A 26,176-nucleotide genomic window follows, 5' to 3' on the forward strand; every position below is an offset into this window, starting at 1 on the left:
CTTTTGTTTTATAGCTATTATTTCCAACCTGGTTACACTGCTTATGATGATCTCAGTTATCTAAAAATACACAAGGTTTTTAGATAGTGTCCTGAAAGAGCATTCACTGACCTGAACAATCTGAATCAGTGATTCTTGTGAAAAGGAAAATAAAACTGACACCATCTAATTTGTTTTGTAATACTGGCAGGTTATTTAAAAAAAAAAAAAATAAAAAAAAAAAAAATAATAATAATAATAATAATAATAATAATAATAATAATAATAATAATAATAATAATGTAATAGAATTGATGTTACATGTTGCAGTTGTTTATAAACCAGACCAGTTAGGAATTTGCAATAATGGGAGGGACTAAGTGGCGCAGATGACTAAGTTACTGGACTCTTATCTTTCACGCTGGGGAATTGGGTTTGGATCTATCTTGGCGGTCTCAGCCTATCCCTCAGTAGATACCCTGATATCCTGGTTCAAACATATATTAGATACATTATTCCATTACTGACCAGTTCCTTGAATCAGTCTCATAAAATAACTCCTATATAAGGAAGGTGACCAGCGTATGTAACACCCTGCAGACTGCTCTGATAAAGTATGCTTTTCAGCATTGATTTTACAACCCTCTATTATTGCCATCTCCCCAACAGTCACCAGTAACTTCTGACTGCCCATAGATTGATATTATCGTCTTCCATGACATTTACCAGTTGGACACCCAGTGGCATGTCCCTTTCAAACCATACACATTTTACGACCAAGCAACCATGTAACAGTAGGCCTCATGTTACATGTTTCAGATCCTTAGCATAACTTTCTCTTTCAATAATTATATTTTCTGATATTTACAACAACAAAAAAATGCTCACAATATGTTTAGGCAAGCGTTTTACTGTTCAATTATTTTTACTTGAAATCCACATAACAAAACATGTGATTTCGTATGTTGATGTGCAGCTCAAATGCAGCTTGTTTGTTGTCTATTCACAATGTAACTTATTTTAGCCAGAGGGATCTGCTTAGTCAAATAAGAGATGTTGTGCCTTTAAGATGTTAAAAACCCTGAGATTCCCAGGTTTTTCTATTTCTGTCTGAATGAATTTGGATGTTGGAAGAGCAAAAGGTCAAAGTGCGCATATTTTTGCTCACAGACTGGAATTCCTACATAATTTTTTCCATTACCCAGAGTGCCGAGGGAGGGGCTTCAGCCGAGCTTGCTGCTTTTACCAGCCAGTGGAAGAAGAATAAGAAAGTTTCTCAGCCTGCCAAATCCTCCTGCTTCCACTGGGATTTCCTGTTCAGAACTAAGTGTAGTATTTAAAAAGGCCACGGAACAACTAGTGTAGGATTATTGTCCTGGAATACATTAGGAATAAGTGTGTGTGTCTTTTGAGATGATCTGTCTTGATAGTGTATTTTTGAAATCCAGTTAATGCCAGGTTCACCCAGGGTAAGAAATTGTGGTTTTGGTTCATGGTCTAAAAGGTTTTAAAGACTTTGTGGTTCAAAACGTGATCTATCTGTGATTCAATGGCACTGCTGTGCTTATACCATGCCTGTTATATCACTGTAATCTCAATCCTGTTAGCGTCAGATTCTCAAGCTTGTGTTAAACAGGAAAAAAAAAAAAAGAAAACAATGAAAACTGACTCACTTGGAATGCAAATGTGGCCCGAAGCACATATTAGGGAATAATTTTAGGCAGTGTTGTGTGCAGCTCCAGTGTTAAAACTACAGGGTGCCAGTAATACAGGCCATACTCCTTGCACGTTAATAAAGGTACAAGAACTTGGTGAGGTGAGGTCCCTATAATTCTCTTCAGTGTGTTTCAAATACAATACAGATTTTAATTTATAGAAAAAAGGGCTGTACCAATAATTAGGATTTGCTATCATTGTCCTGAAAAACAAAGATACCTGGTAGTGCTCTCGTAGTAAACACTGCAGCACTCCATTTAAAAAGTGGATTGAGATGTAGAATGGAAATGAGTCAAATAAATATAATATCTAATAACCAGCTATACAAATTATACAGGTTGCTTTGATTTCCAGTCTAAATTGGTTTGTAATTAAATTGTGTTATACAATTCTTTGTTATACATGTCTTTATACATGTGTGATCAGCAGAACATATAAATAACTGTGCCCACTATGAGAAAGATAACTGATGCCTTTTTCCCCTTATTTTAGGCAGTTTTTGTTATTCATTACTTAACATCAACTGTAAATATACAATAGACATGATTCAAATGTAATCATATATATATATATATATATATATATATATATATATATATATATATATATATATATATATATATATATATGTGTGTGTGTGTGTGTTTATTTATTAGCGCTAGCTTGGCGCTGTTTGCCATTTCCAAAAGGATACCGCGGAGTTACTTAGCAATAAAAGGAAAACACAAATTCTACGTTGCCGAATCCACTCATTCAAAGCGTTGCCCTTTTAAGAGCTTCATCTTTCCATTCGCTCTGTGACGTCAGGAGAGTAGAGTAGTCCAGCCCAGCCTCCAAACAATCCAGGCAATGGTTCTATCAGAGCTGCTGCTTCAAGGCAGGTAGAGTTTTTTTTTAAATATTTTTTATTTTATTGTAACAAGAAACGTCAGGAAAACACCGACAGTTGAAATGACCAGGAGTCCCGCGATCGCCGTGGTTTAAAACGGAAACTTTTACAATGGCCGTAAACGAGAAAAAGTAACCAAAACATCAACAAGACCCAGATGCATACACACACAGCAATGAGCAAAACGAGCTGCTAAGACGTGCAATCATAATTCATAACTGTTTTAATTAACAGAACCAGACTTTTGCCGATTTGTAATACCTTTTGAACTGTAGTGATTTTAATCTGAACTCGGACATTATGGCGGTGAAGGTGGTAGCACAGGGAACAGGAATTTTGCTCGTAACAGCCAACGTTGGATCTCTGTTTGAGGATGTAAGTATTGTCAGTTTTCTTGCAGCTGGGTTGGTTGGTGGCGGGGTCATTCTCGCGTTAATCTAATGTAAGAGGGAGTCGCTGACTTTTTGACAGAATTATTGTAACGGCACCAAGCACATTGCCGCTATACTTCTGATTTGTATGCATTTTTTAACGCGGCCCTTTATAGTTAAAGGCAATCGGATAAATAAATAAATTGCAATGCATGTTTTTTTTTTTTAACCGTGTACTGTAACTTAAGTGTAACACAGACCTGTTTTGAACGGCGGTCTCTGCATCAGCAGGTAGATCTGCTGGATCAGCAGGTAGATCTGCATTCAATGTAAATATTAAAGAACACGTTTGTCTCTTGAGTGGAACATTGTATCCAGGGCCTGTAGTTGGAATGCGTGTGGAATCAGGCATGGGGTCTGTCAGTCGTATATGCCGGGTGATCATTGCGTTTCTATTCATGTTTTCTTATGGAATATTTTTTTTGTGTGTATGACTTGTTCTGTATTACTACACAAGACTGGAGTTATTGTTTTAAGGTTGTCATTCTTTTTCACACCCATGTTTACGACTATTTTTTTTTTATGACTTTATTTAGATATGTTCTCACTATGACAACCAGGCTACGGTGCACTAGAGTTAATGCAATGCAATATAAATATTTTTCAATACAGTTAAAAACACTGGGACATGTTGTGCAAGCAGAAAAGAACAGAACAAAACATCGAATGCCAGAATAACAAGCATGGCCCTGGTTAATCTGGTTTACTGCAGGGTTGAGAAACAATTGTTTTTAAGCGGTTTTTTTAAGCATCAGTTGTGAACCTATTTGCAATGTTAATGTTTAAACATTAAACTTTGTGTTGTTTTTTACCTAACAAGGTAGTCGTGCAATAGTATTGTTGTGCATTTGCACATACTGTAGCAGGTAGTTTTAATAATTGTGTCCTACTGTACTGTAACATGGAAAACACAATCCAGTGACGAATTCCACACTGCTAGTTATATTTACAGACTGTTAATCTGGTGTCTTACACTTTTTTCAAAAGTTGTGCTAATACTTTCCTGGTCTAGTTTTGTAATTGTATGGGTATGGAAACAAGCACTTCGAATACTGTACTTTTAGAAGCTGTAAAAAGTATTATGTTCATTTGCTGTAGTACCAGGTCCACACTTTTAAAGGAAAGTTCCTGAAGTATGTGAGAGACAAGCATGTATTTGAGTGTGCACCTGTGTGTACTGTAGGTATACACATTATTAAATACGTATTGTCTACTTCACTATTTTGGCTGTTCTATTTTAGAAGTTTATATTCCCCCATATTCTAATTTTATATGCATATGCAGGCAAGTAAGACTCCTATTTCATTGTAGTTTCACCCATTCCAGGTTTTAATACAAGCCTAATTAGCCACAGTATGTATGTAACAAGCTCAGATGAGTTTCAGATAAGTTGAAAGTGCAAGCTGAACTCCTCTCAACTGATATATCTTCTACAGTATATTAAAACGAAGTGTACATAACTCTAGTGATTGCTAGTTTGCCCAAATATCCACATTTCCAGTCCTAAACGAATATGTTTTATTTTGTATTTTGAAGTCATTGTCTTAAGTATGAACATTGTTTCAAAACAATTTCATTGAACTTTCGTGTTTTCTCGGAAGTTATGCATGACAATTATACCATACATTTTTTTTTTTTCTAAAACATTCATTTTGACGTGCCCCTTGAATAGTACTGCTGTAAAGTCTTGTTTGTTGTCGGTACTTCGGGAAATATCGATTCCTGGCTTATATGCAAAGCAGGTCGTATCCACAACCACAACCACGTTGTGTGAACTAACATTTAAATACTAACCTGCTTTTACATGTATGGAATAACCTACGATAAAAAAAGAAAATTGTGCTAGTTCCTAAAAGTAAGGTTTCTTATTTCCTTCAGCCTCTTAAACTTGAAACACAGTTAAGCCCCATCTTGATTATAAACAGTGTTTTTATTAGAACCAAAATGTACTATATGTATTTTTATAAAGCAGCTACAAGGCTGTCATAATCACATACTGTAACTGTCATCAGTGACTGCCTATTGCTGTGCAGTGCTGTCACAAGCCAGCAACTGGTTCATTTTAGTGACAGTCTCTCTTACAGTTTTTTTTTTTTTTTAGTGAATATGTTGGCAGAAGAAAACCTGACAGATTTTAATGAAACTAATATATATATATATATATATATATATATATATATATATATATATATATATATATATATATATATATATATATATAGGTTGGGTCCTATAACCTTTTTGCTATTTTAAATAATTATTTTGATACCAAAAAGATAATAAGAAATGTTTCAAAATGTAGTATTATTATTATTTATGTATTTATTTATTTTTTTATTTTTTATTTTTTTAGAACATTGCTGTGAAATAATATACATTTGTTGCAACAGATCAATGTTTTTCTCTTTTGAGAAATTAAGAGTGTAAATTCAATTTGTGCTGGAAAAGATTTTTAGAAAATCACCCCCACAGTGTTTTTTTTAAATTGTTTTCCAAATTCATTTTGGTTCTATTCAGGGGTGATAATTAACACATAGGCCTAATATCCCCCCAGTCTCTATTTATTTATTTTGTTTTATTTTATTGAAACTACTGTACATTTTAAAGAGTGCAATTTAAATGCTGTTTTAAACAAATAATAGTAAAGCTGAGCTTTAGTGTTGTTTTTTTTTTCTTTCTTTTCTGGGTCAGGGAAGTGGGAACAAATATAATCAGAGAAGACGTGGTGTAACAGTAAGCTGTCAAGCTGTGCTTGGGTTTACAACCAAATGTAATATTATCAGTGTTGACATGGCACCAATGTACCACCTTTATTCCAGAATGCCCCAGGTGGTAGGTAAACTAGCAAAACTACACTTTAGTAGTAGGAAAAGTTACGATTTGATTGCCCATATATAGGTCATGGCTTCAGTAAAAGTTACAGTTTGCATTTGTTATAATATAATAATAATATTTTTATTTTTATATAACGCCTTTCATAGTGGACCACCATCACAAAGTGCTTTACAGAGATGGGCTGTGAACTGTGCATTATATGCAGAGTCACTTACAATAGGACGTTGATTTAACATCTCAGCCGCAGGATGGAGCACAAGGAGGTTAAGTGACTTGCTCAGGGTCACACAGTGAGTCAGTCAGTGGCAGAGGTGGGATTTGAACCGATGACCTTCTGGTTACAAGCCCTGGACTTTAACCACTGGACCACATTGCCTCCTTATGGGGTTCAAGGCACAGTACATCTCATTTGGATTCTTGCCTGCGGACTATTGCTGACAAAGTTATTCGGAGTCTGTACTCTGGCTATTCTAATCTGCTGCAGTCTCTCTTTCAAGCAGAGCCACTATTAGCATTTCAATTGATATTGTAAACCAGTATAATGTATGTACAGTGGGGAAAAAAGCATTCATTAATAAGCAAAACTAGTTTTGTACTTCAAGACTTCACTGTGTTGCACGTCCTGCATGTATTACAGTATTCTGTATTTTTGAAACGTTAACCTTTTTCCAAATGTCTAGGCCAGACTGCTGGGTAACATTTGTAGTTAAATCCTGCTACTCAAATGCTTCCCAGTCTAAAATAATAGGATTTGTGTTTGAGTGGGTCCCAGCTGTTCTTTCAGTTTTGAAATTCTGACGAACACTGGTTAACATTTTAAACACAGTTTTGACAGGACATATTTCCACTTGCCTTTAACACTGAAAGCAAAATATTTTTAAACGTATTCTTCAAACCACAAGGAGAAACATCTTGCCGTTGTTATTCCACTGTGGAATGAAGTGTTTCACATTTTTTATTTTTGTTTTTTATTTATTTATTTATTTAAGTTGAACCATAGTGCCTGTGCATGGATTTTTTTTTTCCTGTGAAGAAAATAAGTCTGCAGTTTAAATAAAACTTGCACGACTTGTAACAAACCAAGTCCATTTATAGTATTCATGTACTAATGACTGTAGCACAGCATTCTAAAAACAACAGTATATTTTGTGAATTAAACTGATGAAACCAAGTTGATTTACATTTTAAGATACTGTGAAGATGGTTATGCTAGTTTAAATATGTCTGTAAAGTCTAAGATGTGTATTGTAAGAAACCAGTCAATGGGTGTTGCAGTTTTCAACCCTTGCTGGTCACCATCTGAGAAGAACAGAAATTAAAACCTGTTTGTTTGGCCATTTCAATACAGTACAGTACGTTTTTGTACAGAATTTAGATATTTTTTCTCCCCTGAGGAGCTGTGTAGGATTTTTTTTGCCAAAAAAAGTTTACTTTTGATAGCCTTATTGACAAGCTTTCTTCCCACCCAGCTGTCCCCAGATAACCAATTAATGTTTTTCAGCAAAAGTGGTTTGGAATTGAACTCTCATGGCATGAAGAATTTTTATCTTAAAAGCAACACTTTTAAAAAGTAATAACTGTGCACTAGTTGGGAGGTATGTATAGTAAGAGTCTGTCATAGTGATACCCTCTGTTTTCTAAGAAACATAACTGAAACACGGTACTTTCGTGTCTGGCTGTTTAATTACACTGCCTCCAATGTTTTCAGGAAGTGTGGTGCGATTTCATTGAACTTGTTTTAATTTTAGAAGCAATTTGAAGGATAAGAAGTGAACCTTTGTGTTTTTAAAATGAAGAAAAGTCAAGTTGTATGTGTATAACCTGCTTGAAATTGAGCATTTGTGGATAGGAGGCTGTGTGGTCCAGTGGTTAAAGAAAAGGGCTTGTAACCAGGAGGTCCCCGGTTCAAATCCCACCTTAGTCACTGACTCGTTGTGTGACCCTGAGCAAGTCACTTCACCTCCTTGTGCTCTGTCTTTCGGGTGAGACGTAGTTGTAAGTGACTGCAGCTGATGCATAGTTCACTCACCCTAGTCTCTGTAAGTCGCCTTGGATAAAGGTGTCTGCTAAATAAACAAGTATTAATAATAATGCATGAGCTTTTCCACATGTGATACATTGACTGAAAAAAGTGAAGGATTGAGAATTCTATAAATGTACATCTTACAATATTCCTGTGCACCACTTACCCGTTCATATACCTTCAGAAAACCGACAATCGTTGTCTTTTCATTTTTTAAAATTAAATTGGAAAGTTCTCTGAAAGTTAGGCTTGTTACAGTAGCTTCTGTTTAATTTGCTTTAAACCTCTTTATTAAACATGTTGAAACGTTTACATTTGAACATATTTGAAATGTTGATATCCAATTAGAAAATCCATCATAAGAGCTCTCCAATCCTTTTTTTTTTTTATTGAACGTTTGTGGAATGTATTTGAGTGTAAGACTGCTGTAATTGTATATGGAAATGACAGTGGAATAAAACACTGAAATGAAATGCATTGATGTACACTGTACACCTCTATTTGGCCTGTATATTTTAACAATGGCTAAACATTTAGGCAAAATTCTAAGCATTTAACTCATTTTGGTTTATGTTCAAACCTTAAATGGTCTTTAACTTTATTTGTTTATATTGCAGTTAGCTTTTTTTTATTTTATTTTATTTTTTTACTGTGTGTGTATGCAAACATTACTCGTTGTTTGCTATTGTATCATAATTTCTTGAAAGCATTGCAGTAGCCCACAGAATGTGAAATGTTTAACTGTGTGACGTTATCACTATATGATGATGACCCTAGTACTGCAGGTGAGATCCGAAACAGTTTCTTTCATACAAGCAAGTCTTGGTTACAGGTACGTCCACCTCTTGACTGTGTTTATCTGTAGCTGAAGACAGTTGCACTCCAACTTTCCTCAGAGATTCAGCTGTGTTGCTCCCAGTGTTGGTACTGTTATAAATCTATACAACCTTAAACACCCTCTGTATTAAGTATAATTCAAATTACCTTCTGTTAGCATAACCCTCATTGTAACCTCCTAGGGGCAGTACTGTGAAGTGAAGTACACATGAAAAACTAGACTGGGAATAGGTGCACTCTGGAGCTTGTTTTAGTTTTACATTCAGGTTTTATCCACATCCTTTGCACAAGGCGTAGGAGTAGTAAGGCTCATGCAGTAATGCTAAGTATAATAAACTGGCACAAAGTAGCATAAATATGCATTTTATCATTCATTAAATTTACACTGTGTGATGTTTTAGGAGAAAAAATGCATCTAACGTTCATGCAGCTGCTATAAACTAAATCATGTCGGTTTCCCTCAGCTAGTATGTTTGTGTGTGTGTGCACTATTTATTTATTTATTTATTTATTACATATTATCTGGTCAATTATGGCAAATGAGAACTGACTAACTAAACAAGCCATTAATACGATTTTTAATTCTGACATTGAAGACTTTGAAATATACTTCTATTTCAGATGTTTGTTGTTAAAATGATCTTGTTTCTTTTAGTATTTGTGTCTTTTTAATTTTTATAATGAATCCTGACTTTGCATCATTTTAAAAAACATATATATATATATGTTGTAGGAGTATGTGTTATGATGTGGGCACAATAAGAGTAACGAGAGGAGCTGATTACTTTAGTTATTGCAGTTGCACAGTATCTTTGGCTAGCGCCTCTATTTAAGAAAATATGACTCAGAATGCCAGTAACTGGCAAGCTGTTCTGACTGAACCTCTTAGTTATGATGTGTAATTATGGGGAATGATTTTGAGATAGTCCTCTGCAGTTACACAATCAGCACCTGGTTACATGTGTAAAACGCTTTTAGAGATCCAAATGTTTTATTTGCTTGATTATGTACAGGGATGGTAATAAGATTCCTATTGCATAGCAGTTTGATTCATTCCCGAGTTTAAAAAGACACACCCGTGCTTGCTACCTATACACTGTGGCTAATCAAACTTGTAGGAAAACCTGGAGTGGGTGATGCAACAGGAGTCTTATTTCCATTCCTTTTGTAATTCACGTCTTCTCAATGCCAATGAATGGAAGCTCTTGTATCCTGAGTGAGGTGGTTTTAATGGTGGATTGGAGTTCTGGTTTAAGTTGAGTTCCATTGGAGCTCGTTCACCCTTCTTTTTATATTAGCAGTTGATTGACCAGTGATAACGTAAACTATGAAACAATGTTTCACTGGCATAAAGGATAAGGAAGCCAGGATAACATCCGCTTGTTTTACAGCTGGGTCTGTTCCAGCAACCTGTACCGACTCCCATCTGTGCTTTCCTAGGCCACGTTCATGGAGTGTAGTCAAATTAGCTGGTCCCTACAGTGTTCAAGTCTGTTCAAACCCAGTCAGAGCTTACCTGTAGTTGGCACCACAGAAACAATTTGATTGCTCTCGGATTGGAAGCAGTAGGACTCCCAGCAGTGTGAAGTTCTTAATTTCCTTTATTCCATTCTGTCAGTGTTACAACAGCTGTGTCTTAGATGAATAAAATCACTGCTTCTTTAAAAAGAGTATTATATTTAACAGTGTTTTTGTGCTGGTAGAGTGCAGCAAACCAGCATATTGGATACTCAATAATTCACAATTAAGCTGTATTGGGTTCATCCGGGCCAAAGCTGCAAGGACAGATAGTGCTTTGATAAGGTTATCTGGTAGGCCGGAGTCAAGAATGAAAACACTCCCAGGCGGTTTCTAACTGCTTAATAATAGCTTGCTTCATTTCTGTTGTAATAGGTTTGGTGTATGAATAAGTTTCCTTTTCTCCCTTTCAACTAACTTATAAGACACATATACTGCAGTGACCCCTAGAGATGGCTATCCTAAAGCAATGACTGTGAAGTAGAAGTCATGAATCTAGATCTAGAAAATACACTAACTATACCTCTATTAGAGCCAGCTTTTCTGGCATTTTGTCCAAAGCACACATTTATCCATTAATGTTTTTAAATATCTTGTTGATATGCAAGTTCAATTATAAAGCAACACTGCCTATGATGGAAAACCGCACAGCTGCATTTTTGTTTAAAGCAGTCTTTTCTGAATATAATCTGTGGTATATGAGGTGCTGTTCACACACTCTGTGATGAAACAAATCTGTCTAAGCCATCCTCCTATTGGAGGAAAATGGGGTCAAAGGTCATCATCTACAGTGGCATTTATACATTATAAAGTACAGCATAGATAGGAAATGTAAGATTGTACAGTTATGCACACAGTGACTGAATGTTTAAGCAACTGATCCAATGAGCTCTTTATCTTTCTCAAACAAGGATCAGTTAGTGCCAGACTGATCTGTAAGATTTCATTTTGAAAGTGTTCCAACACATGGTTTTATAAATCCGCACCTTCCTCAGCTGTAGGCTTGTGATTATTTTAAATCCTTTCAACAAATCTCTTTTCGAACAGACTATTGCTACGTCAAACGTTGCTTATTACTTGCTGAATTGTAATGTGATGTTGCCAGAAAGCTGCAAAGGCACAGTGCTGTCAGTGTTGTTAAGCCAGTATTATTAATTGAGGCTGATAAGTTTGACAACACAGTCCACACAAGCAACCATAGTCTTATAGAAGATTTATAAGGTTATGTGTAATGGGAAACTTCTAGTTTGTGAAATGAACAGCTTATATTATATCACAAAACCACCTAGAAAAACATGTATTTTTATCAGAAGATCCTACAATGATTTAATACTTAACATTTAGTTATCGGTGCACAATATCTTGGCAACCGTTATACAGATTTTACAAAAACATTTTCACAGGCTGGAATTCTGTGGGAGGCTGAAAATCAGGTCTGTAACATGTCTTTAGTAATTATCATTAGGTTAAATGTTCTCGACACACACTGGGGGTACATAGGGCAATTTTATGAAATTCAACAAAAGCTACAGCGAAGTCCCAGAAGTTATTTCTGAGAATTCATGAGTGTTGAATGTAAAGGGTAATAAAGAAGAAAAAAAGTGATGTCTTCTTAGGCTTATTGCATTTGTACTGTATTTATTCTTGTATTTAAGAGCAGGATTTCAGTGATAGTGATGTGTGTTGTCTGTGCTTATCTTCACTCTTTGAAAGGAAGCGTAGGATGAAGATGAAGTACAGTGTATGTTGCTGCTGCACTGTAATCTTCAACAGCTAAGATTAAACCTTGAAGAAATGATGGCAAGCGCAGAGGAAGAAGGCCACAATTCAGTTTTGATGATGCTTTTATAAGCTCTTCCTACAGTACGCGTAGGGGAGGAGTAATATTGGATGAAGTCACTGCAAAAGTCTCTTGACTTTCTAATATATTCTTGTGACTTTGCCATGTGTAACCTTTCTGTCTAGATGATTATTATTATTATTATTATTATTATTATTATTATTATTATTTAGTAATTTAGCAGATGCTTTTTGTCAGAGGTTCCAGCCAGCATAAACTGAGTGAGGAGTTGGCATAGTTATTACTTGTTTTTTGCTTGTAGTTTATTCTGTTACAGTGCTGTCTAAAAACACACCCATTTTATAAGGGTGTGATGTTTGAGTTCACACTGGTGACCCACTGAACTGTTATTTCTGTGTGCAACACATTGTATTGACACCATTATCTTACTGACTTTAATAGAACATATTATCTGAACACAGAGCTAAATCAGATGTTTTGTACATAAATACTGCCTGGTGTACAGAATCTACGACAGCTCTTTATTTAGGTTATGCTAGCACTTGTCTTGGGACACAAAACGGTGCCTTTTTTGGATTTATTTTACTTTAATTTGCTGTCACATTTTTATGGACATTTGAGTCACTTTACGTATGAGATCATTAAAAAAAGTACAGGGATGTTTTCCAGGAATGCTGTATATAACCGAGCGACCTAAACGGTGTTGGATCACTAAAAGAAGGGTACTTGAAAACCAATATCATTAACCACATGTGTGTGAGTCTGTGACGTGTATTTCTTGTCTTTCAAAGTACTATAATTGACGTATTTAGATCTGAAAAGTCCCCACCAAATCTGGTCTCCGAGATGTTGACTATATAGCCAGGGTAAACTAGCCAAGGATATTAAACAACAGCATCTGGTGAGCCTATACTAACAGTGAACCTGGATTGGACTGCACTGCTGTGTAATAGAAGACTATCTGTGCAACAAAGGTTAGTTTATAAAATAGTTTTTTTCCTGTCAGAGATGAATTAAAACAGGTAACAAGTTCATAATGTAAGTGCGTGGGTGGGAGTGTTGCAAGAAGAAACCAGTATCTTTACTGTGATTAATCCACTGAAAGTGAAGACACAGTGAAGACAACTTCTTTTTTCTTTTCTTTTTTTTTTTTTTTTTTTTACAGTGGCAGTAGCTGCTGTATTCAAACTTTTTTACTGTAACATTTCCATGCAGAAAGATTAGGGAAACCAAAGGCATTAGGTGATGGGATTGCAAAAGGGTGCAACAGAGCGACTGAAAAAAGAGGCTGCAGAAACTCAGACGCCCACATCCTTTAAATATGTGTGTAACACTTGCATCGTACGCTACTATGTGCTGTTAAATATGCTCAGATGTGTGGTTTTTTTTAGATCTCAGTTTAAAGCCCAGGTGTAATAATTTCCCTTAAATAGTCCTTGGTCAATGCATTTCAGAAATCGAAATGTAAAATAAATAAATAAATAAATAAATAAATTGTCTTCATATACATTTTTTTACCATCATCTAGATTCTTTTTTTAGCTGTACGTAGCTTTGGTAGGAGATTTCCTTGCATTCAAAAGAGCCCTTTCCTTGCAGCTCTTCATCACCCTGCATTGCACAGGAGCCAGATGGTGCTGCACTGCGCATGGGAAGATAATCAGAAGGGTGAAGATATTGTATTTGGAAACAGCTGCGTCTGCAAAGATACTTCAGCATGCCTTGTCTGAAAATACTGTAAATCATCTGTTGTAAATAAACCTAAAATGTGAAACACATGTTCTTGTTATTATTGTTTGTTTATTTAGCAAATTTATCCAAGGTGACTTACAGAGACTAGGGTGTGTGAACTATGCATCAGCTGCAGAGTCACTTACAACAACATCTCACCTGAAAGATGGAGCACAAGGAGGTTAAGTGACTTGCTCAGGGTCACACAATGAGTGAGTGAGTTAGCTTGGATTTGAATTGGGGATCCTGGTTACAAGCGCGCTTCTTTAACCACTGAAACACAGCCTATTACAGTGCTCTGTATTCATCTTTCTATTAATCTCTTTCTAATGTGTTCCTGAAAATGTATGATACTGATATCTCTGACAGAGAGTACTCACAGCAAGGTTTTAAAGATAAAGCATTTCATTTTTTTTAAGGAATGGAACTGTATTTATAGGAACTTGTTATAAAATGTGATCATGTCTCCCATGGACTTGCTTCAAAGGGGGCATGGCTCTGGGGTGTAAACTGACCCAATTTCAATCTCTAATTTGAGTGTCCTAGTTTAGAAAGCTTTTCGAATCAAAATTTGACATAACATTCAGCTGCTGTGGCATTATAGCTTGCCAATTCCTTTTTTTCTTTCTTTTAAAAAAAAAATCTTTTTAACATATTTCTTTAATGGCTCAGCTTCAAAGTGGTAAATAAATGTTTTCAAGTTTAGAAGAGAAGAAACCATGTAATTTCCTCCCCTCTGTGAGTTGTGATGTGCATTGGTATGTTTTGTTACTATTTATATAAGGTCTTATGTGTTTGGATTTGCATTATTAAGTTGCAAGATATGATCTATAGTTAAATTTGTTTTTGTGAACCATTCTTGAGCTACTATTATATTTAAAGTGAAGAAATTCAGCTGCATTGGGAAGAAACACACATGTACCCTCAGTGTATATGTATATATATATATATATATATATATATATATATATATATATATATATATATATATATATATTATACAGGGTGATTAGAAAGTAAGTTTACCACATCAACTCACCATATCATTGATGTGGTAAACTTACTTTCAACTCACCCCATGTATTGCAATAAGGAATTTTCCTGAAATAGGCCTAATTCTTATTGAAGTAAGCAATATGCAATGACGAATGGAAATAAGACCCCCATTGCATAGTTGTTTAACCCACTACTGACTTTACTTTGAGTTTAATAAGACACACCTGAGCTTGTTACCTATACATTGTGGCTAATCAAGCTTGTATTAAAACATGGAATGGGTGAACTGCTAAGCAATAGGAGTCTTATTTTCCTCACTGTAATTATCTTTCCTCCTGCCAAATACATTATCAATACTGGTACTACTGTACTGTTGTTGTCACTGTTTGCATGCTTGGACACTTTTTTGCAACAGCTTGGCATACTTGTGCATACACCTACAAGGTGTTTCTGAGTCCCCTTAATTGTTAGGGACACAAACAGAGCTATTTTGTGTGTTGGGGTTGCCTTGTCTGGAAGTGAACTAAGTACTTTGGTTTGCACAATGTGCCCCTTATTTTGTCTGATAAATCACAGTATGATAAACCTAGGGCAGTTTACTTTCTAATATGGAGAGAAAAGCAAATGTCAGTTCTGGAATAGATCTGTTCTACCATAATAATATTAAAAATAGCTTGGTATTTCAGTTCTAATTGCAATTCCTAATCTTCTCTTTCATTGTTACCTTTTGTCTCCACTGATTAGAACTGTAATGTTAATCATTAGCCTTTGGTCAAGGAAATCTTTTTACCAGACTTTAACAATACACTGTTTTGTTGCTTTCAGTTGTTTGCTTCTGTAAATAGCAATATCTATATCCTTGTTGAATGCAGATTCTCTGTATCACAGGGGTTGTGGATCTGACTTCCAGCTCTCTCTGGACATCTGTGGATGTTTTCAGTCAGCTGGGTATAGAGATCAGACATGGCCACTGGCATGCTCTTGTGTCACAGAACCCAATAGCTGTTGTAGCCTTTCATTTTGAATAGCATTTTTGTATACATTTTCATATACCCTGTATTCCCTGAGCAACCAAAGGGCAAGATTGTCGTGGATCACACATGTCCTGTCTTGAGCACAAAAAAAGTGTGTGAATATATGGATGCAATAAACTACCCCTTAGTTTCTGTGGACACCCTGCATAGTGCTTACTGTGAACTCTACTATTTCAGCCATACTGTACATTTTCACATAAACCGATTTTATTCAGGGACTGTATTAGGCAAAGGTAAGATTTGTAGCCTTAGTTATGGTGGACCTCAGTATTATGCTATTCTGAGCACTACAGTATTGACATGACCATCCCAGGGGTTTTGAATATCTCCATATTTCGGTCATGTAGATGAAGGAGCTGGTTTAAGAATAGAAACTATGAAACATCTCAGATGTTTTGACTAACTCCGACTTGTTTTAAAAGCACCAGTAATTCGAACAGGAAATGGAGGATCTGAGAAATGCTTGTTATGGAATTTGATCAAAATTCAACATACATTTGTATATAATGTTAAATATTTCTTGCGATGATCAATAATTGTCACTATTTTTTGTTAAAATGACAGAAGTAAGATTTTATAATCCTCTCCCACCACAGGCTAAAAGTTTACTCCCAGTGTCTGGTCGATCACTTAATTGTGTTTATAATTGTTCTGTTTGTCCATTCTGCTGTTTGAATCTGGAAGTCTTAGATTAGACGACCTTTTACTCTTCCTGTTCCTGTGTTCTCATACTGTGCCGGAAGAGCTGCGTGGCTATTTACTTTCTGTACAGGAGTGCACATTTTTTATCTGTTTTTTCTTTCAAAAACATGTTGTAAATTGTACCCACAAATAATAAGTTAGAAGCAAATAAATGACTGCTGAAATACAGTGAAATAATAGACTGATTACCATTTTAAAATTAATTCCCTTTGCTTTTATACATTTCTATGCTGAATTCCATACTAATGAAACCAGTCTAAACTTAACAGTTCAGAAAGTATACTCTATTCAAATGCAATAACATTATCATTTATTTTATGGACAACACTTATATTTTATTTCTTTAAAAAAACAAAACAAAGCCCGCCCTCCGCCTGTGTGTGGATGACCTCGCTCTGTGTGACGCACCTGCCTGCCTTAACTTAGATTGCTACTATATATATATATATATATATATATATATATATATATATATATATATATATATATATATATATATATATATATATATATATAATTGACTGGTACTATTATATCTTTGTTCCCAGTATCTTTTATCATTTTAAAGTTAATAATACAAATACATTTTCCAATTGAAAATAAATTAAACTTGTGGTGGAACAAAATTTGAATAAACATGTTCTATACCCTTTTCAGAGAATTAAAAGTAAGCATTAAATACAGCTCCATGCAAATGGACTTAACAGCGACCTCAATTTTATAATTAGGAACTTGTTTTTGAAGAATGTAAAATGGAAACCTTGATGATTTTGAGTGCAGAAAATGCAGTAGCAGAAGGTGGCCATCACAAAATATGAGTACACAGAACTAGGAATGTGTTCCATGTACTGGCTTTTGTCTTTCTATAGCGATAATGACATTGCTATTATAAATGTGTAATTGTGTACTATAAATCATGCTGAGGATTCCATTCTGCCTGACCTGACAAGGTCTCCTGTTATGGAAGTTTTTTGAGACTGACTGACTGTGTTTTCCTTTTTCTGGCCTTCAGAAAGATTTGCTACACTACACTATATTGTTCAAATGTGATAATAGCTCTCCATTTTTCCACACAGAAACAGAAGGCAGAGTTTGATTTACTTAGGTCTTTAGAGTCTGCTGCTTTATGTTTAATACATCCTCTGTATTATTTTACTGCTTTGTGTAACAACCCATATACATAATGAATACGTTCAGTCAATATAAAATTGGTAAGGTAAATGTTTTAATGTTATGCTGTTTTTTCTGTAAAAATGGGGCCATGCACAATAGGGAAATATCAGTTCTTGCTGAATGAGTTTTTTTTAATGTCGGAGTTAATGAAATCTATAAAAGGAAATATCCCAAAATAGCACAGGGAGGAGGAGGGTCTCTTTGAGTTCAGGAGCAGGGAAAATCAGATTTTAGACAAAACCCAAGGCATGGGAAATGAATTAAAGACAGGAAGACACTGTAAGACCATCAAGCAGTGGCTAGCTCCAGAGTACAGGTTTTATTAGGTACTCAATTGACCAGAGCTTCAAATAAGCATTGTTTTGAATTATTGAAGAAAAAAAATGGCTAAAATATGTGATAAGGGCTTTACTTCACTCTTGTTGCATTTTTTTTTTTTTACCATTTCCTAAACCACTTGTGTTAACTAACAGCCAATAGTGAACATTTGAATTAAAAAATCAATTAAAAAAAATAATAAATAAATAAATAAAACTGTCATTTCCAAAGAGAATGTCTTATCAGTTAATTTACATGTTCCATCTCTGATAACGTTTTTAGCTGCTGTCCGAACAAAAATGTTGTAAAATAGGAAATAATGATACATTTCTTTTTTGTCTTTGCTCTAAAAACATGACCAGGACTGACTTATTATACAAAATATCCAGGTAATGGTATAAAAACTGCAAGAAACAATGTAGCTGCAGGTATAAGCTCTTTATATTATTGTTCTAGTAGTTTCTTTCTAGTGAATATATATAATATATATAATTTTTATCTCCTTCCATTTGCAGGTCCATTGATTATTTTGTTAAGATGGATCAGCTGTTGTCAGAATTCTAAAAGTTTTAAGTGAAAAGATATCAGGTTTATGTAACAAATAGTTGCTAATATGTTACTGTTTTCTGCTGAATGAACTGCCTGTTCTGTATGTGGGTAGACGAACAATGCACAACATTTCCACTAACTGGACTAACTGGTTATTCGATTTTTCGGATTGAGGTCTCCACAGAAGTCAGGCGCTGACAATCAGGTGAGGATCATTGGTACTGATTTGGGCTAATTTACCATTCCAAGTGAAACGAGTGAAGAAATACAATAACTGCTTGGGCTTGGATTTTGTTCATGAAGCTCTAGTTTAAACAAGCAGGAAACTGGCTATAGTATTGGAATGCTACTGGCTGGTTGGGCTAGTGGAGTTTAGACTCGTAATCCTCGGCACGTTTTTAGTAATATTCTAGCATTTGATTGCTAAGCTTTTGTATGGTTTACTACTTTTCATATATTCTGTTACTGTATGCAGGATGTACCACTACAATAAAAAAATGAATAGTTGGTACTATATACAATACACTTAACCATGCTTTTGGTATATGTCTGCTGAGTTTTAAGCCTGCATAACAAATTTAAGATCATTTCAGTAGTACAATAACAGAATTATCATTCTTGCCCTTTTCAGAATAGTTTTCTCGCTCCAAACAGGAAATGGACAATTTTAGGGATGTCAGCTAAATGTAGAAAATGTGATAAGTTTGTGAAATATCTTTTGTTAGACGAAAACAATATTTGCCTTATCCAACTGCAAACAGGATGTCTTGGCCTTGCTCGGGGGGGGGGGGGGGGGGTTATTGCTCCGAGAAACATGAAGACCCTTCTCCACCTATAATCAAGAGAAACAGCAGGCTTTGTTAATAGCATGTACTGTACATAAGCCTGGTCTACGTTAAAGAACACAGTAATTACAGTAGTCCTTAAGATGTCAACATGAAAAATCGATGGTTTATTTGGATTTTTTTTATTTAACCAGCATTAAGACTGATACACTTACCAGACCTTGTGAAAGGTCACCTTTACAGAGTGGCAAAGAATTGGGAAGATTCAGTTTGAATCATGCATATGGAAAACTTGTGTAAATTACACAGCATGTGGGAAACTAATTATGTAGCAGAATTATGAGAAAAGAAATACACCATACAAACCAATAGGGATTTAAACATACGTATTGCCTCCAGGAAACTACTGCAACAGGCTTCCCCTTAGAAGGATATGTTTACAGTTACCAGTAAAAAGTGAAGTGTTTTGTTTTTTTTAATAAACTGACCAAAGCTCTTGTCTTGGTTTGCCAGCTTGCAATGTCTAAGCGCATTATCTATCACAGTTTGTGGGTATTTATTTGGTAACACAACATGGTGAAGCGACAAGCTTCTAGACTACTTGTTAATTCAACTTTCTAAACCTTTTTTTTTTTCATCTAAAATTCAAAGGAAAGGTACTTGGCATATGTTATATTACATTCTGAAGATTCATTAGCAAGTGTGCAGTTTTTCATAGCAAGCACTTCATATTGAGTAGAGCAGAATTTACCTGAATTGCTGCTACAATGGAAGCAATTATAAAACTAAAAGATAGTTTGGATGCCATTCTGTCTGCTTCATTTTCACTTTAGAAGCATTGAAATTCCAACTCCCTAATTAACTGAACGTCATTTTCTGTGATCTGCAGTGCTGGTTAGAGTATACTTGTCTAAGTGGAGTACTAGCATAAAATATTTCTTTTTGACCACCAGCAAGCTTAGACATTTTTTTAATTAATTTATTTTTTAAATATAATTAACGCACGCATTATATTATGTCATAAAAGGAAGCAATCGTATAAAGACAATGCAGTAACGACAATGGAGTAGTTTGGGTATTGTTGAACCTGCCGGCTTCAAACCATTTCCTGTTTGTTTCATTCTAATGAAAATCAAAACTGGTAAAAAGTTACAGTAATATGAAGTACATTCTAAGGGACTTTCACAATGCAAAAAAGAAGAGAAAAATATTGTATATATGTGAGAATTCAGAATTGTATTTTTTGAATTGTATTTCCTTCTCTTTTATAAACCTCATTGACCGAGGCAGTCTCCATAACCCTTTACTACATGTACGTGAGAGACTCACTGCAAATGGTACAGACATATATTTCTGGAATCAGCTTACTGACTAAACAAAAAAGTGGCAGTTGCCATCATGAGCAAATCAAAGCAACTGCTTGAGTCTTAAAACGGTTTGTTTTTTCTTTCTTTTATGTATGTGGCCTACTGATATTCTAGATGAGAGAGCTATGGATGATAAGCCTTGGATGACCACTGTTCTATTTTATTTTTAAATAAAACGCAAGCTATGCATGACTTTCTGCTATCGGTGAAATGTTATCTTTGTGGTGTTGCTATACATACCTTATTGAGGATAAACGTCCCCTATAAATGATTAGCCAAGGTAAACTGCTGGTTTTGCTGAGTACGGTATGGGAGTTTTCTCCCAGAAAAAGCCACGTTGCCGTCAACATCAATAAATTACTTCCTTTTCTTTTTTTAAATTTTATTATGGTAACACGTGAAAGGGTTACATGTAGAGCACATACCAGTACATACTGGAGAAAACAACCACATTATTTCTGAAATGGGACCACCAGGGTGATGTTGTGCAGCCACAGTAGACCAGATTGACCTTTCTGTGGTAACTAAGCATGCTATGCTTTCATTCAGTTAATTTAATTGCTGTTGTCATGGTTTGGCTTGTATTATGATTCGTCTTGCTGCTTCCTTTTGTTACCTTGCATTGGCTTGCCATAATAAAGCATTGAGTGCAGCCACAATATCTTTTGGCTTGAGAACCACAGCTTTAGAACGTAGGTTGCATGGCTTTCTTACCTTGAAGAGGGTAGTTTGTGTACAATCCTACAAAAGAAATAACAAAAAAAATTAAAATGAAATAATCGCTATTTGTAACTAAATCTTAGTAAATGTTGCTCTACTCCTGTCATCAAAACTAAATGCTTTAAAAATCTTTACTTATGTGTCCATTTGATCTAATAATCTATAGAATGGCAAACCCCATACCAATAGATTGCATGTGTTATGCTAGTATCCTGTGGGTCTGAGGGGCCTGTTCAGAATGTTAATTAATTTTATGGCAGTGCCACCGAGCAGGCCATGACAGCACCCACATGCAGATTAACATGCCTGCTGACCAGCACAAGCTGTCGAACACTGTAGGGTATCAGAGAAACATGAAAAACAATTCTGTTTAGGTGAACCACTATCAACAATAAAAAAGGCAATTCATGCTTGTCTTTGTTTTGTTTTAAGTTATTTTATCTGATTTTTGGCGTTTATAAAAGAAGTTGGCATGGCAGCAGTTTAAACGCTTTGAATCTGTGAATCTTTGTGAATGGAATATACTGGACATGAACGAGTCTGGACAGGGACACTTCTGTAATAACACACATCTGTCGTTAGGCCTAAGTGTTCTTACTGTAGCGTAGGCTTCTAAGAAAAGCTTTATGAAAACTAAGTGCATTTTTTTATGACGGGCATGAATGGGCATTAAATCCATTCTGCTTCTTAGTGCACTGATTTCTGCTTGCTTTGAACCCCTTCGTGACAATTGCTAGAGGTAAAGTCGAAATTACCTTACAGGTGTGTTAAAAAAAAAAAAAAAAGTATAAACTCTGTGGTGGGTGTAAGAATCTGTTTACATTGCACGAGCAGGGTGATTTTAATTTCCATATTATAGTGAAAAGCAATGCATGGGAATAATGGAAAACTTGCAAGCAATGATGGTAAACGTTGTTTTTGTTTTTTTTTGTTAAGCTTTCAGACCTAGAAATATTCCCTTTTAAGTTCAGATTTATTAATAGACTGTCTTTGTGCTTGATAGTATTGTAAGTGGTTAATTGCAGGTTCTTCACAGTCAGATTGTGTTGGCATAGCGATAGAGATACATTGGTTCTCTGGGTCTGAGTGGGAGACATTTATTTTTTTCAAATTAAAGTGGCATCTTCTCCATTCCAGCAATATTTAAAAACTAACGGTGTGGGCTGTCTTGCCGATGATTACCACCCTTGGAACTTGCTGGTTTTGTTTCTCTGTCCGTGCAACTAGCCATTAACTTCAAACATAGGGACCCATTACAAGTTTAGCTTCTACAGGATATCCTGCACTCTGCTGCATTCTTATCCAAACCAAAAACAGTTTCCTATAATTAGTGTGGCTATCGAACTCCCAAATTTGCTAATAATTAAAAATATGTTTTTAGCATACTGTTTTGGAGCTGTCAGAAGTGCTTTAGGAAGAAAGTGCAGGACGGAAGCCAAACTGATAGAAAGGTCACAGATTCCACATGTTTACAGGAAAAATATATTTTTCTGATTCAAATAAACAACCACACCTCCACATACCCCCAGCGACAGGCGTAGCATAGGCGCCTGTCATGTCCATGCACACAGTATGTTACATTTTACATGTTGGCCATACTATATTTGAAACCTTTACGTGGACATTTTCTATAAGATTTTTTCCACGTCGTGCATGTAAGTAATTGATTTGTTGTTTTTCATGGCACTTACACGGTTAATGTAATGATCTATCCTTGTCAGGAGATCATTCTGACATACCTTATCGATGAGTTCTGACTGTTCCAGATACCAGTAGCAAAACAGTATAAAAACAACTATTGACAAATTGACAATGAAATCCTTAATATTACTTCATATGGTTCCACAGGTCAGCTAACACTGCTTCTCCAGGCTTTTTTTGCAGTTTCTTGCAACTTGCGTAGGCTGTCCCTCAGATCATGAAATAATGTACTGTACAGTATACAGTATGGAAAGCAGAGATTCACACCCATGTCTTCAGACAAAGAAGTGCCCATCAGAAAAGCCAGTAGGTATCTCTCATGCTGTTCATCTCAAACTAAAAGAGACTATTTCTCTAACCAAGAGTTAATTTTCCTGATTGCAAGTAGTCTCTCCTGTCCTGCTACATGGAATACAGTTAACAACTATTCGTCACTGCTGACATCAAAGACAACACATGCCATGCTATAATGGTGAGCTGTCATTATGAATGTCACTAAAAATGACTTATCATCAGTGTCATGCTTCTGTTCTATAAGCAGGATGTAAAACTCCAGTTCCCTTGCTTCAAAACAATATTTTTCAATATCTTGAGGAATTCAATATTAAACCATACAAACAACTTCTTAAATACAGTATATACTTTTTAATTCCTCTTTTTTTCACCCTAGTAAACTTACACCTTGTAATGTTGTATACTAAAGTCTAATATAGGGTACTGTAGTAATAGCTTATTTGTTTAATGCTTCAGTAACCATAGCCACAGTTTCCGCAAAGCATGAGTTAAGTTTGCCTGTATCCTGCCATTTGAATTTGCCTAGACCACATTATTTGCATTTATATACTTTCTATTTACTAGAATGCCACAACACCTGTCATTAATTATATTAGAAGAAAAAATTAAACTGTACAATAGTGCCCCAAATGTTTTGAGCAGCGTTTGTGTATCAGTATCTGAGGAATAAATCAGGGTACTGTAGTGCTGAACCAAAAAACTGTGTAATCATGAAAAAAAAAAAAGCTTAATATGGTTAAAGTCTGAAAAAACAGAGAATGTGTTTTTGCCTTCACTGGCTTTCTCAATTTAGGGTTCTTATGTGTATTTTTGTAGATTTTCAATTGTTACCATTTAAAGGTATCATAAATAAAAACTACTTTGTTGTATATCAAGACTACTTTAGGACTTAAACACTATGTATGGGGGTGGGGAAATACGTGTACAGTATTTTGAAGCTGTCACAAGTAGACGTGTTGCAGTGGCAACTGATGCTCCACTATGCCTTTAGTGGCACATTTGAGATTGAGTGTGTGTGTGTATCTGTGTAAACATACATACATACATACATACATACAGGGTGTGATTTCATACCAGGAAGCAGCTTGCAAAGAACATGAGGATCTTCAACAGAAGAGAATGGGTAGTAATATTGACCACAGACATTTTGCATGTCTGCAGTTTATGCATATGATGGACTTGTGGAGAGAACCACTCTGAAACCTGGAAAATCAAGTTTGTAACCTTTTGGATGTTTTCATAATATCTTTCAATGATTTAGTCATGTCATGTCTTCTTGGTTATATCCTTTGCTGTTTTCTCTTTGTTAGCCTTGCTCGTGTTTTAAATTAGCATACTTAGGAAGACTGTCTGAAAAGAAAATCAATTTGCCATACACTATAGTTTCACTCTAACACTTTCTATTGAAGACATTATTATCCCTCACAGAAAATGTTGCATCATAACTTTCATGTGAAATAACTCTATTGACAGAAAATTAAAACGTATTATTTTTTAGGGCATTTTTTTTCTCAATGAACCAGTAGTTTAGCTGTCATGATTAATGAGAGCAATGTGGATTGGCTCATTTTGAGGTTAATACTAAATGCCCTTTGAGTCTTTTCAATCCCAGCTCTAATTAATTCTGTAATGAGAAAGCCTGCTAGATGATTACGGAAGTATTCAGTATTAAAGGACACCTCAAGTCAAGATATCTGACTATTACCATCCAGCCTTGGCATTGGCAATTTAAGATCAACCTAATTAAGAAGCAGCACTTATCCTTCTCAGATTAGTACAGAGAGGATGTTGCCTTAGATGTGGCCACTGTCTGATTCCTTTGATCAAAGAGTTCAGTACCTTGTAAAACTAAAACGTACTCTTTGAAGCTATCTGTAGCACTCTTACAACAGCTTGTTTTTAGGAATAATTTGAAGAAAATGTACAGATAGGATAGTTGATGAAATCCAGGGTGATTCTCAAGTGCTGTGAAATGCTCCTAAAACAATCCAGTCTTCATCCACCAGGGTATAGGTTGATCAAATAAACCCACTAGTTTTATAGATGAATTGACTTCAGAATAGAGTTACCAAAGCTACAGAAATTAACAGTTACTACACATTTGATCAGTATCAGGAAACCCAGGCAGCCCAAAGCTTTAAAACCAGATTAATGTTTGAGTAAAAATCAATACAGCTGGCAGCTGTTTCAGATTTTTTTAACAGTTTAAGCCATCTCTGAACTGCATTTTATTCTTTAAAAGTCAACTTACAATGGTGCTTGATTGCTCCCCTCTTTAGATATGTGCCCTAATCAGGTTAGACTGGCAGCAGTTCTGTGCCGCTACAGCACTTTGTTAGATTGCTTGCAACCTAAAGAGACACAAATCCTTCTACTGGTGTCTTCCAGTCCCATTTGTTCTGGAGATAAATTACCATACCTTTAAGTAAAATGCTTCCCATTGAGTATTAGTTCCATCGTCTTTTATGGAAATATTGCATTTTACCAGAGGAAGTGAGCACCCTAGAAATTCACCCAGGGCAATTTAATCATCAGTGACCCCCACAAAACTGTTCAGAAGGTGCCTTTGAACTTTTAATATAATGAAAATACCAATAAAGAGCCGAGTTGATTAAGGACAACTTTGTAATAATGTATACTTTTTTTAAAGAAGGATAATTTAATAATGGCTGCTAAAACTTGCAATGTGTTGTCCTCATCACATACTGTACAGTAGAATGGTTTTCATAAAAGCCTCGTAATCTTCTCAAACCTGGTTTAAGAAAATGCAGTTGAAGA

The 26,176-nt window shown here is 35.4% G+C and overlaps 1 protein-coding gene across 3 annotated transcripts in view; it reads left to right on the forward strand.

Moving 5' to 3' along the window:
* The first annotated feature begins 2,476 nt into the window (after positions 1 to 2,476).
* The window catches only part of LOC117417940 (inositol polyphosphate-5-phosphatase A-like), a 125,366-nt gene continuing 101,666 nt past the window's right edge, over positions 2,477 to 26,176 (forward strand). The window contains exon 1 of one of the 3 annotated variants that reach the window (XM_034925741.2): positions 2,477 to 2,959. In XM_034925741.2, coding sequence (XP_034781632.2) covers positions 2,885 to 2,959 — 75 coding nt within the window. In that variant the 5' untranslated portion in view covers positions 2,477 to 2,884. The remainder of the gene's footprint in view (positions 2,960 to 26,176) is intronic. The other 2 variants (XM_058985244.1, XM_034925742.2) reach the window with 2 other exon arrangements.

The sequence above is a fragment of the Acipenser ruthenus genome, chromosome 13, assembly GCF_902713425.1.
Source record: "Acipenser ruthenus chromosome 13, fAciRut3.2 maternal haplotype, whole genome shotgun sequence".
Taxonomy (NCBI): domain Eukaryota; kingdom Metazoa; phylum Chordata; class Actinopteri; order Acipenseriformes; family Acipenseridae; genus Acipenser; species Acipenser ruthenus.